At 42.6% G+C, this 14,460-nt stretch overlaps 1 protein-coding gene across 1 annotated transcript in view; it reads right to left on the reverse strand.

Moving 5' to 3' along the window:
* LOC138741243 (cell adhesion molecule DSCAML1-like) overlaps positions 1-14,460 on the reverse strand; it is a 352,860-nt gene that overhangs the window by 305,544 nt on the left and 32,856 nt on the right. Inside the window, exon 2 of the mRNA XM_069895004.1 lies at positions 580-897. Within this exon, the coding sequence (XP_069751105.1) occupies positions 580-897 (318 nt within the window). The remainder of the gene's footprint in view (positions 1-579; positions 898-14,460) is intronic.

The raw sequence follows: 14,460 nt of genomic DNA on the forward strand, positions 1-14,460 counted from the left end.
TATTTAATGCCCACTCTCGACAATGGTTCCCAACATTGCACTTCAAACTCCAGGAAATGGATGGAGAGCATTGTTCTGGGTGAGGTTTTATCTCCATGGGTGGGGCTTATCCTGCTTCTACAGAAGGATACTGGCTGCTCATGCAATATTCTACTGGGAGGATTACACCAGGTAATTCAGAGTGGAGCAACAAGCTCATGACTTGCCCAAACTCCAGCTTTTTCCTGCCATTAGTCGACTCCAAGACCATTGAGAACCATTCAGCTCAAACAGCCTAGAATCTGACCTTTGGAATTCAGGTGCCATGCACAAATGGGCTAGAAAAATTCAGCAGGTCACGCAGGAATTAAAAGGGAATCGATGTTTCGGAGCTGAACTGGTGTATCTCCTGCACTTTTGTGTACTTCACTAGTCCCCAGCATCTGTAGATTTTCTTTATTTGGAAGTCATGGTGCCCAAACTAGCAACATTATGAGCAGCATAGACTCTCTTGTATCAATTTTATACAGTTAGTAACTTTTCTCCCAATCCGCAAATCCCTCCAAATTCCCACAAGAACAAGGCACCAGACAGTCTTACCTGCTTTGACGCGGATGTTTGGGCTCCTAATCTTGCCGGCTGTGTTTTCAGCCGTGCAGAAGTAGTCATTGTCGTGGATAAAGCTATTGAACCCTGATGGTGAGAAGGGATAGAGCTGCAGGGTGCCGTTGAGGTGGACATGCCGGATGTTGGGCACATCATAGATGTCGTCTTTCGTACCAAGGTACCAGCGGAGGGCAGTGCCTGGAGACCCGGCAGCTGGGCACGGCAACACTGTGCCTACCGAACTGAAGAAGATCACCTGTTGCAACGAGTCATTTTCAAAGTATAGGCTTGTCCTCGGATCCTCACCGTGTGCTGTTGAGGTAAAGGCCAAAAAAAGATGAATCCATTGCAAAGATCGTACATCTCTTCAACTTCCCCAATGACATCACTTCAGCAATTCCTGGAGGAATAACCACTCCTGTCACCTGCCCCATAGCTTTCTACAACCTTACCCTAACCTTTCTTACATATCAGTGGATGAGCATGAAGACACGATCATCTCTTGGACTAAAGCACGTCTCAAACATCCTATTTTTCTCTGTTTCATGATATATTAGTATTCAGCAATAATGTAGCAGTTAGAGCAAGGCTATTCCAGTTAGAGCAAGGCTATTCCAGTTAGAGCAAGGCTATTCCAGTTAGAGCAAGGCTATTCCAGTGCCAGCCACTGGGGTTCGAATGCAACAGTCTGTAAGGAGTTTGTATGTTCTCCCTGTGTCTGCTTGGGTTTCCTTCGAGTTCTCCAGCTTCCTCTCACACTTCAAAAAAATGTACCATGATTATAGGCTAATTGGCTGGCACAGGCTTGTCGGCCAAAAGGACCTGTTTCCGTGCTTTATTAATTTAAAATTTTTAAATTTAAAGAATTCAGATGGAAAAAAATGATGCTTTAAACTAATTGCCAAGATGTTTATCACGTTGATTATCTGAATCGCCAAGTTCCAAGTCCAAATTTAAGTTTATTGTCGCAAGAACCACAGTATTATCAGCAAGTTTGTTTTGCAGTCATCCCAGATGGTCAAACCATACAAAGTACAGCAGTGAGAGCATAATGCAGGGTACAGAGGACCGAGAGATTCTGTTATTGCAGAACAAAGGCAACTATTCTACTCATGTGAGGCTCCTTCAGGAGCCTGATAATGAGGAAAGTGAATCTTCTTCCTGATTGGAGGAGAATTAAGACAGTGCACATCCCCTCCCCCACACACTCACGAAAGCTAAGTGGTGAGACTTCCTCTTGTCCACTGCCAGGCACTTCTGCGCTGCGAGTATTATTCGTCATTTATCATCGCATATTGTCCAGGTCCTGCTGTGTGCGGGCGTGGTCTACTTCACTGTGAAGGCGCTGTGATTGAAACTGGGCAATGGAAGGAAGGCAACTCTTGAAGCTGTTAAAGATCCCTGGACCATGGACTTTGCCGTAGTGACAACTCACTACCGTCAGCCTCAGCCATCCTGCGCTTGCAATGTTCGACTCCAATGTGTTTCTCCCTCTATGCTATGAGTTTTATTAGGGGTCCTTGATGCCACACCTTGCCAGATCCTGGAGTTCAGTGAGGTCTAGAGCTGGGTGCTCGTAGCCAAACCCAAACTGAGCAGAGCTAACCAGCTTCCTGCTCCGCTCTACCACTTGACATCACTGCTGGAAAGACATTGCTGCTGACTGACAGTGATATTACTGGCTGCTAATTAGCAGAATGGGTTTCTTCAGCTTTTGTGGACAGGACATTCCCAAGAAGGGTTGAATGGATTTGGCTTCAATCTGACTGCTGCCAATCACAGTAACTAGGGCCATGGCCTACTCCTGAAAATGGCCTGACATTGACACACTGGACAAAAGCTGCTGCAACTACAAATGTCACTGATTAGTCCAAATGTTTTCTGAAGAGCACAATGGTTCTGTTTCTCACGCCTGCTTTTAATGGGTCTCTCTTCACTCCAGTTCTACTCAAAGTGCTTGATGATCAGCGTTTTAAAAAATGCTCCAAAATTACCGTTTTGTTGGGGGAAGGAGGGTTTGAGGATTACAGCAGTTCCTGTTAACAGACCACCAGCCTTCAAAACTTCAACCCTCTTCTTACTCATGGAATAAGAGAGAAGACCACATTTCTGGTGAAAGGGGCTTATCCTGCAGCAACTGTGACAACTCCACAGTTATCAGGAACTAACATACATCGAGCTCAGGTATAAAACAACTTCATTTATACATTGTCCATCTCCTTAAAGCAGATGCCTATGTCTTAGAGAAAGAATGGCTTAAATTTCTATACTATTTCACCATATTAGGTGATGAGATTTATTCAAAGTTTTGTCACAGTTATATAGCAGACACAGTAGCCAGTCAACAGTCAGCAAGATCACAGAAATAGCAAAGAAATTAATAACCAAATCATCTGTCCAGCCAGAATGTTTGGACAGTATTTTCCTGTTATATTCAAATTATGAATGGGAGGTCTTTAATGCCCACCTGGGTGAACACAGAGCACCGCAGTTTAATACTTCATTCAAACAGCATCCAGCAGCCCTGCCTCAGAATCACTGTTATGTGTGCGCCAGGATTGTCTCCATCTTTGGAATGGGGCTTTATCTGTTGATTGATTTGGGGATCTTCTTGCCAGGTAAACAGAGGCCAAAACAGGAAATGAAAAGGACCGCGTGTGCCATCCAACAAGTCCAACATCTATTTACAGTGAAGAGATGGGTGAGAACACAAAGAGCAGACCTTGTTAAAACTCAATGCAGATGCAGCACTCAGACAGAATTGCTGCTTTGTCCAGTGATGTGAAGACACACATACTCACTGTGGAAAACACAAAATGAAGTGCTGAAGAATTGTACACAGTAAATCTCTGTAAGGGACGGGAAAAAGTCTGAATTAACCAGTCTGAATTGACAGTTGACTTTGTTGAGAGGAAGGACTGAGGAACATACTAGACAAAGGCATTTTCTTCTTGAAGAAAGCTCTCTTGCAAACTAATACAAGAGTAATAGTTATAATAGTGGTGTTCATTATAAGAGAGAATATTATAAGGTCAAATCTACTTTTCAAAGCTTCTAGTCTCTTTTATGCATTCATCAGAATTCCCCAACAAATGCAGCCTGTGTTTTGCTCGGGACCATCTACCTGCGCGGTTTACTGGCTCGGTTTGCACACTCTAGGTCCACAGGAGGTGAAAGTGCACTCAGCCAACCGATGGACCCTCAGAAACCACAAGGTGCTCCACCTAGTGGACCTTCTGAGAGCCGACTGTAAGGCGAGCTTGAACTGAGACGCAACTCGAATGTTGTTATACAGTGGTGCTTTATCACTGTCAAACATTTCTCAATAAGAAGTCTGCACAATCACTTTATTTTGAGTGCATTTGTATTTTGCAGCAAGGATAAGGTTTTGTGCTCAGCAGTATTGCACGTAAACTTTCGAGTAGCAGCGAATCATTTCTCAGAGGTGCATTGGCTGGGACACCAGAAGCATTCTGAGCTCTTCTTTCAAGGTTACCATGGGATCTTCAAGCATTTGGACTCTGGCCTTAAGAACTGTGCACAAACAGGGAGCGAGACACGCAGTAGCAACCTAAATATAAACTCATCAAATTTACTGAACCCATAGATGTCACTAACATTGGTGTGCAAGTTTACAGTGGAGTTCCTGAAAAGTCAGCTGTGACTCAGGTAAGGCAGCTCTCCGACCATTAGGTCAGCACATTATGAATTGAAGTCCCATTCCCAAATCTTGGATATAAAAATTTAGGCTACCACAATAGTGGAGCTCTGAGGAAGTGATGCAGTGTGCAACGTACCACCCAGGGGGTGAGACATTAAAATAAGACCCAATCTGTTCTCACAGAAGATGTAACGATCTCATGCATAACTTCAGAGAGGACCATGGGGTTTAATCATCAATGAGCTGCTCCCCCCCAAAAAAATTTTTATTCTTGAGAGTATTGCTGTTTCTGGGAGCTTGTTATGTTCAGTTCAACTTCTATATGTTTTTCCAATTTATTCTAACATAATGGAAATTGAATGCACAGAAGAACAATTTTATTTGGGCCATTATTTCAATGCTGGAAATACTGCAGTTACATCAGCAACATGTTGCTCTACCTGAATAAGATTCCATTGCAGGCAAGACATTTTGAAATGTCTTATAAAGCACTTTATTGATCAAGGATCTTCTTCTTTTCAACAGGCTTGCAGAGAAGGATAAGTTCAATTAATTCTCATATTTTATCTCTCTCTTTCTCTTCAAAACCAACCTAATGATGTTGATGCAGGAATGACACTTCCATGACAGGAGTGCCAAGATCACGAGGTCTCAAGGTGTCAGCAATTCAGGACAAAGAGAGATGAGAATAAACTTCTTCACCAGCTCATGGGAACCAAGTATTGGAGCCAGGATTTGAGATGTTATTGAGTTAAAAAAAAAAAGGGCATCAGGTGGTGAGGCTTCCTGATCATACTGGAGGTTTGGAACTGAAGCTCAGGTTGCCGGTGGATTGAACAGCAGTCTATGTGGCTGCAGGAGCAATGGAGGCAAATCCATGGACACACAGTGACTCTAAAAGGACTCTCTTTTGCTTCTCTTTCTCGTCCTGTATAGGGCACCAGGCAACAAAATGGTGACTCTTTGTCTGCCTGCTGCAGGCAAAAGTTAAAGTATATCATTTAGTTTTTGAATGTATTATAATGTGAGAATAAATGGAACCTTGATTTACCCAGTTAGAAGTGAGTCCCTGGTATATTCTTCCCAAAAGGACAGTACGGGATCAGTTGCTGAGTATATTTAGGATCAAGGTCAGCAGATTTTTGGATATTGAGGGAATGAGGGCATCTGAATTGGTTCAGGAATGGTTTTGAGATAAAAGATCTAGTAACTGATGGAGTCAGCACAGGGGGACAACTGGCATCTTTCTGCTTCCATTTCTTATGCTCTTATGTTCTCCTTACACCCTCCCACCCAACCCTTCACACTATCTCTGCTACATATTTAATTTAAAATTTTCTAGTGTAGCCTCACCTGTTTCTTCCCACACCCCCCCCCCCCCCCCACTCCCCCCCCCCCCCCCCCCCCCCCCCCCCCCCCCCCCCCCCCAACCCACACCACGGCCACCTGCAGAGTATTCCCAGCATTTTCTCGTTTTGGGTCAGATGTCCAGTATTGGAAGTCAATTAAATTAAAATGTTAAACTTAGACATAGAGCATGGTAACAGGCCTTTTCAGCCCATGAGCCCATGCAGCCCAATTACACCCAATTAACCTACAACCCCCAGTACATTTCGAACAGTGGGAAGAAACCAGAGCTCCCAGGAAAACCCCACGCAGAGTTTGTATATTCTACAGGGAAAATATACAAACTCCTTACAGACAGCGTGGAATTCGAACCCCAGACCCGATCGCTGATACTGTAAAGGCGTTGCGCTAACCACTACTCCAACCACGCTGCCCAAAAGTGTAATTCCCATACCGGGAGTTGAATCTGGGTCGCCCAGGTGAAAACCAGGAATCCTAACCACGAGACCATATGAGGTCAGCTTGTATTTTTGTTTTGTTTTTTCAGTGTTCCTTCAGTGCTCCACTGGATTACTGATTCATAACCATCTGGATGCCAAGTGGAAGAAATAACTGTTTGCAGAAAGGTTGGGTGTTCTCAGTGAATGGAAATCATGGAACGTTAACACTGGGAGTACATCTAACAGCATCATGCTGTTGTTCAATGCCTACAAGTCATTGTTTGGGAGCCATGACTACCTGCAAGTTGGTTTGTAATCCATGCAAACAGAGAGAAATCAGAATGTCAGAGCTAAAGCTGTCACTCATTGCCACATTTAGACTGCTACTTCTCCAAGGGACATTACTTCCTTCACACCAAAGATATATGAAAATCTGAATAATTGGCAGAGGTAAATATCCTAGTTAAAAGATTTGGATTCTACTTCTGCAGATGATTTACTTCACTTGTTAATAGATTAGCAGAGACCCTTGGTCAAGCATATGAATGACACAAGAGTTTGTTTCAATATTTGAAGTTATTATTATTTTCAAGTCGATCGCAGAGAGTGTGTGTGTGTGTGTGTGTGTGTGTGTGTGTGTGTGTGTGTGTGTGTGTGTGTGTGTGTGTGTGTGTGTGTGTGTGTGTGTGTGTGTGTGTGTGTGCCCGTGCGCGGACTTCTTTTAAAATAATAGCAGGTCAAAAACAACCATAATCTGGAGTTCTACACCTACCTTGACGAAGGCTCCAGAACTAAAATGTTGCTAACCCTTCACTTCCTATGGATGCTGTTTGACCTGCTGAGTTTCACCAGCACCTTTCTATGTGGCATTCCACTCTTATATGATTTCTTGCACAATGGAACCCTGATTTAATGCAATCCCGGATATAATGTGATCAGCCAGTGGATCCTCTTTTTCCCTCTTTCTGGAATTGAAATTGTTTTCAGATCAAAATGGAACACATCATTAAAAGAAAAAAAAAATTTAGTGAAAGATAAGCTTCACGCACTTGACGTGATCAAGAATAAAAGTCAAACCCAAGCTGCACGTGACCTTGACATACCTGAATCAACACTTCATGGATGGAAATTTCAGGAAGGTAAGTTATTTGCGTCACTTTGGAAAGTTGAAGAAGAGGCAGGGCTAAGGGTCAAATGCACAAAAATAGCCAAAGGTGTCAGGTTCGTTCAAGCGCGGTCAAAAGACCTTCCAATTTCCAGGCCTATTCTCAAAGCTGAGGCTGAGAAGTTTGACCAGCTGGTCAATGGAGAAACTTCACAGTTCAAAGCTAGCAGTAGATGGCTAGACCGATTTAAACACCGTCAAGGGATTTCTTGTGTTACTATCTCACTCAGCCGACAGTGCCGCTGCTGGCAGAACTAAAAACTCTCTTCGAAGAAGGTGGCATGAAAGAACATGTACAACTGTGATGAAACAGGCCTCTGCTACAAGATGATCCCAGATCGCACACTGTCTAGCAAAGATGATGCCCATTGACATGACGGGTTCAAACAATGCAAAGATCGCATGACATTGTAGTTTTGTGTTAACAAAACTGGAACACACAAGTTAAAACCACTTACTGGAAAATTTTGCTCGCCCCGCTGTTTACACCATGTCAACATGAAGTCATTACCATTTGAGTACACACACAGCAGCAATGCTTGGATGATAATATCATCTTTGATGATTGATTTTACATAACTTTTGCCCCTGCTGTCCACGCTCATTTGCGTAAGCAAAAACTAGAACCCAAAGCTCTTTTTTTGCTTGACAACTGTCCCACCCACACGCCAGCTGCCAACCTATTAAACCACGATGAAAAGATCCAAGTTTCTACCTCCCAAAGAACACTATATCTAAGATCCAGCCCCTAGATCAAGGGATCATCTCCGTGTTCAAGCAGAATTACAGGCCTGAATTAATTTGTAGAATTGTAGACAAATCAACCATACTGGAAGACTATCTGAAAAGCATGAATGTTAAAGAAGCTTGCCACTTAGGTGGGAAGAGCTGGGCAGCAGTCAGCTCCTTGTGTGGGGGAAAAATGCTGGGAGAAGGATCTGGGTCCAGCCTTTTCATCACTAAAATCGTCCAAGGAAGATGATAATGACTATGAGCAAGAATTCTACGGCTTCACAGATGAAGAGGTGGGTGAGGCGCAGAGGCTGTTGCAAATTAGCAAAGAGGATTTTCACCAGTGGTACTCTGCCGATGATGAATCCCCGACATATGAGCATCTGTCGGACTCCAAAATCATCTGTAACGTTACTAAAGCACCGGTTCCCAAACTACAGGAGGATGACAATGAGGAGTCTCTACCCCCACCCATGAAAGTGTCTGAACCTCGAGGCCAGCCTACGTTGGCTGGAGACCCAGGATGTGGACCACATAAAAATCCTCCAGCTCAGAACATTATGGATTTCACTTGTCGCCAGTGACCTGGTACGTTCAGGCAACGAACACTCGATTGCTTTTTTAAGAAATAAAATGATGATTGTAAGAAATGACCCTGATTTAGAATGACCCTGCTTTTTTCACAATCCAATTTTTTGGACCCGTTATAACAGAGTTCCATTGCTTTTACTGTCTCCATTGTCTAGGACACAGACCTATGGTAGCTGTGTGAGTGAAACTCCATTGGAGATGTCAGGACTTATCACTCCTTGCTTACATTGTCCAACATTTGCAGAACATCCATGGCCCTCTTTATAAGAACACCACAATATCTGTTGTTGTTTATCCGCGATACCTTGTCCCGTTAAAAATGACCTTTTGTTAACTATGTAGGCTCATTTAACATTGGTTTCCCCTTGAACAGTAATGAAATTGAGCAAGAAAAATTACATTTGTGACCACTTAACAAAATATTTTAAAAAACTGCAGACCATTCTACACAGTATGACATCATGACTGGAAAGAAATGGCTGATTTGTAGAATGAGCAGTGAGACTCCACAAATCTACAGCAGAGTGTGATACCAATCCTTCCCTCAAGAAAAACAAAACCATGTATTTTAACAGCTCCTTCAAAGAGGTCAATGGATGAAAAAGATCACAGAGGAATTATCCACTCTTTGCTGATTGGTCTTAGGATTTCCTTTCTCTCTTGCCATGGATGATGACCAAGCTTTCCATTGTTGGGGAGGGAGAGGGGGCAGGGGAGGAGTGGGTCTCCAGAAATACAGCATCATGATAATGACTGTGGGCCCCAAATTTAATGGAGCAGTCATTTGTTTCCTAGCCAGAGGTTTGTGAGATTGCCTCAGTGTGCTCAATGATCTAAGATGTTTTGTTTGCTTACTCCCTCAATCAATTAATATTTCATCATAGATTGTGGGATTTTGCTGTGTGCAATATGACCTCTGCCTTTAACTATGGGAAGCAAATAAATCAATTTGTTGCAAATAATATGGGCTGATATGCTTGAGAGATGTGATAAAGTGCAATGGAAATTCTAGGCTTCCTTGTATAATTGTAACAATAGCCAAGTGATGGGTCTCATTGGCTGTTCACATGGGACCTAACAGTTTTGAAAATAGGAACATAAAACAAATCAGGAGATCCATCTATAAAGTGAAGAGTGTATGACAACAGGCAAGAGTCTGATTTATTTGATTGAAACTCGAATCGGAGCTATTTGGATTGAAAACCAAAAGTCTGCTTTCTTACACAATCTCACACTATCTATTAGGCTTTGGTTCTTCATTTACAATTAATTCTCACGAGCCATTTTTGGAATACGTAATCATTTGTGGAAAAAATAAGGGGTTCAAGTAGAAGTCTCCAGACCCCATGGAAGGAGCAACTGGGGGCTCAAGGCATTTCCAAGCAATAGTTTCCTTCAGTCTGTAAGATTTCTATTTTTGAGAAGCTGCACAATTCTCATTGCTGTTCCCTGCACTGCTGTCACTACTTGCTTTGTCTGACCAATTGAATAGGATAGGTCTCCAGCTTCCTGAGAATAAATGCACATTACAAGAACTCCAAATCAGTGTGTCAATATTTTCAAACTGAAAAAATATGAAAATCATTACATCATGTGGGAGATTGATTCATTTAACAAAAAGTATGAAACAAAATGTTCATTGTATTATTTTAAACTGTGAGCAAATGAGCAAGGAGGATGCAAGATTGTCATGATAATGAATATGTATGAGATATACCGGAAGTCACGTGGTATGAGAGAGAGAGATAAGAACACAAGCAAGAGAACAAAGGAAACGGGAGAATAAAAGCCACAGAGAAGTTTACCTGATAAAACTTGTGTTTAATGTTTTATTAACCACATTTCGGGCCACAAATGTGACAAAGATTGGCAGTGAGATGAGGCTAAGTTGGAACTAAAAATGATGAAGAGATGGATTTACTATCAATGTAGGGATAGGGACTGTATCATCTATAGAGGACAAAGTCATGAAGGAAAGAGGTTTTTTTTTAAAAAAGACAGTCACCGCTGATTTCTGTATGATTCATGGAGAGATCAAGGGTTATACAGGCCAAATAAGACTTCAGGAACAGCTATGGATCTTCATTAACCGACCCACAATAAAGGAATTGAAAAAGAATCAAATCCCTCAAGAACATCTCGAATTCCCTTCACACAATAAATAACTTTCCAAAGCATAGCAACTGTTGCCGTACATATTAATATGGCAGCCATTTTGCATACAGCATGACCGCAGGAGCCACAACATGGGTAACCATGTAACTTGATGTGGAGTGGATGGAGAGAAGGCTATGGAGAACAGGGATTAAGAATGACATAGTTGATGCCATTCTGGACCTCGCTACAGCCACAGAATTTTGGATATTTCTTTACTTAAACTCAGTTTGGGGGAGGGGAATTACCTCTATGTTTTCACATTATTATTTTCACTGAACAATTCCACTACTGTTGAAAGGAGTGTAATTAAGTGAATCTCTAGAGCCTTCTTATTAAACAGGAGAGAATGTATCTTTCTGTGGGACATGCTCTCACAGATAAACAACAGCAGGTATCATGTATTTCTTATAAACAGGACCATGAATGTTTCCAAAAGAACATTTTCATTCCCGTGAACCCCGACAAGAGGTGAGGGAGAAATAAACTTTATTGTGAAATGTAGTGTTTGTATTTCTCCAGAATCCAACTTCAACAGACGATGACCATTGGCTGCACCTACTGGAAATACTTATTTTGTCCAGTCCTTTCTTCCCCCACCCTCTCCAAGATATCAACTTGATTCCTTACTTTTCCAACTTTAACAAAGAGACTTTGACCTGGAACATTAATATTGTTTTTCTTTCCATTAGATACTATCTGACCTGCTGAGTGTTTCCGACTTTTTCGCAGATGTTCAGCGCTAGCAGGTTTTATTTTGCTGATTTCCCCAAGATTCTAGCTCCTTAGCAAAAAATATTGAGGCACAGCTGATGAAAGCTCCTGAGCATCAGAGAAATTATATGAAATGCAAGTACCAGAGCTGCCATTCAATATCATCTAGTCAAACCCAATGGCCTTTCTAATATTCGTACAAGTTTTATGATGGTCCAATGTGAATTTATTGTCAATGGACTGAAATTCTTGCTTGATGTAGCCAAATACATTAGTGTAGGCATGTGGCAAAGAATCAAAAAGGGAAGGCAATGGCTAAGTAAAGGGAACAAGATGCAGTGGAAAAGGGAAATAAAATTAGGGGATATATATAGGTCTGTCCTGCAGGGATTTTGAAGGGCCAAATGTATACAAGGTATACAAGTAGACTGTGTAAGAAAAATACAACTTGCCCTTAATGTAATTTATTCCATTTTTTTTTAAATTTAGACATATAGCATGGTAACAGACCTTTCAGCCCACAAACCTGTGCTATCCAATTAAACCCAATTATGGGCTGATATGCTTTTTTTTTTAAGGATGGGAGTAAACCAGATCACCCGGAGGAAACCCACGCAGACATGGGGAGATTGTAAAAAAAAAATCCTTACAGGCAGTGCTGGATTTGAACCAGGGTTGCTGGCATTTCGCTAACCATGATGCCCTTTAGAAATACAGCAGTTACAGACCTTTCAGCCCATGAACCCGTGCCACCTAATTACACCCAAGCGACGTGCAATCTCAGTACGTTTTGAAGGGTGGCAGGAAACTGCAGCACCCAGACGAAATCCATGCAGACACTGGGAGAACGTACAAACTCCTTACAGACAGTGCCAGATTCAAACCCCAGCCATTGGCGCTATAACTGTGTTTTGGTAACCACTGCACCAGCGTTGTCTCCGCTCCATCCTCAACATTCATTGAGTGACTTCATCCCTAACATCGAAGTACTCGAGATGGCAGAGGCCGACAGCATCGAATCCACGCTGTTGAAGATCCAACTGCGCTGGGTAGGTCACGTCTCCAGAATGGAGGACCATCGCCTTCCCAAGATCGTGTTATATGGCGAGCTCTCCACTGGCCATCGTGTCAGAGGTGCACCAAAGAAGAGGTACAAGGACTGCCTAAAGAAATCTCTTGGTGCCTGCCACATTGACCACCGCCAGTGGGCTGATATCGCCTCAAACCGTGCATCTTGGCGCCTCATAGTTCGGCGGGCAGCAACCTCCTTTGAAGAAGACCGCAGAGCCCACCTCACTGACAAAAGACAAAGAAGGAAAAACCCAACACCCAACCCCAACCAACCAATTTTCCCCTGCAACCGCTGCAACCGTGTCTGCCTGTCCCGCATCGGACTTGTCAGCCACAAACTAGCCTGCAGCTGATGTGGATATTTACCCCTCCATAAATCTTCGTCCGCGAAGCAAAGCCAAAGAAGCACTAATCATGCTACAATGCTACAAGGCATTTAGAGAAGTGACACTGGTAGACATGGAGCACACAACCATTGGCGAGGTCAAATAAGGAGTATCTTAGAGGAGAGAGTGAAAGAATGTAGAGTTTTAGATCAGAAATTTCATAGCTTAAAGTTAAGCTAGTTGAAGGCATGACTAACAGCAGCAAAGCAATGAAAATAAGAAGAGTGTTAGTCCCGAATTGGTCGCCTTCTGCATAAAACTAAAACCTGACACGACCCCAGAAATTGCCAAATTATCTGTAAAATTGGGCATTGAGAAATAAAAGCCATTTCCCATGCTTCTTTTACTCCCAACCACTAGTAGCTGCTCACTAAGTCATGACACCACTCTTGACAGGTTCTTTATTGTCACTGAGTCTAAATCTTGGAACTCCATTCCCAACAGTATTGTGGGAGCATCTTCACCAGAAGAACTGTGGTGATTCAAGAAGGCGGTTTACCACCAATTTCTCGAGGGGAATTAGCAAAGGGCAATAAAAGCCTGACGTCGCCAGTGAAAAGCTCCCAAAAATGGATAGATGAAACAAAATCTCAGCCTTCTCACATTCCATACTACCAAGACTCAGTGCATTATTTATACAAAGACAGCCTAATCTCACCCAGGTCACTGAGTGGCACAGGAGTATGGCTGTAATAGTTGATGCCTCACAATCACCAGAGACACCAGTTCAATCCTAACAAGGGTGTGTGTGAAATTTGCGCATTTTCCTTACAATCATAGGTATCCTCTGACCTCCTCCTATACCCCATAGACATGCAGGTTTTTTGGCTAATTGGCCTTGTGTGTAGATGAGTGATATTATGGGGGAATTAGAAGAATAAAAAGTGGGATCAATGTAGGATTGGTGTGAAAGACAGTAGCTGTTGATCAGCATGGATTCAGAGTTTCAAAAGACTAATTCTTTTATTTAAACTTTACATTTAGAGATACAGCAACAGATCCTTCTGACCCATGAGCCTGTGTAGCCGAAATGCATCAATTAACCTTTTTAACCCCATATGTCTTTTGGACATGGAAGGAAACCGGAGCACCCAGAAGAAACCCACACAGACACTAAGAGAACATACAAACTCCTTACAGACAGAGTCAGATTCAAACCCGGGTCACCGGTGCTGTAATAGTGTTGTACTAATTGCTACTCTCACCATGCTTCCCAAGCTCCAAGATTTCCAGGGTGTAACGCTTGTGATACCCAACATGCAAGTCCCATTGGGTTCAGACAAGGCTGCCAAGTTCGAATGCAAGGAGCTAACAGTGTTCAAGATGTGGGGTTAGAATAGAAAGCAGATAGTGGGTTGGGGAGGAGAGGAAGGCATTCTAGGAGGGAGACATTGAAAATAAGGATTTTAAAATCTGGACACCTTTGAGACCAAAACCTGTTGAGGCCATCAGAGGATCAAACGAAATAGCAGAGCATGCTTGAACAGATAAATAGTGTGCTCCTGCTTCAAAATAAGTGGTTGTCATTGTGTGAATGAGAGAGAAGAGGTTTAGATGAGTAGAAGCATAGGTTGTTAGAAGGCAGAAAGCCTGGCAACCGAGAACTGGCTAATG

Source organism: Narcine bancroftii, chromosome 8 (assembly GCF_036971445.1).
Source record: "Narcine bancroftii isolate sNarBan1 chromosome 8, sNarBan1.hap1, whole genome shotgun sequence".
Taxonomy (NCBI): Eukaryota; Metazoa; Chordata; class Chondrichthyes; order Torpediniformes; family Narcinidae; genus Narcine; species Narcine bancroftii.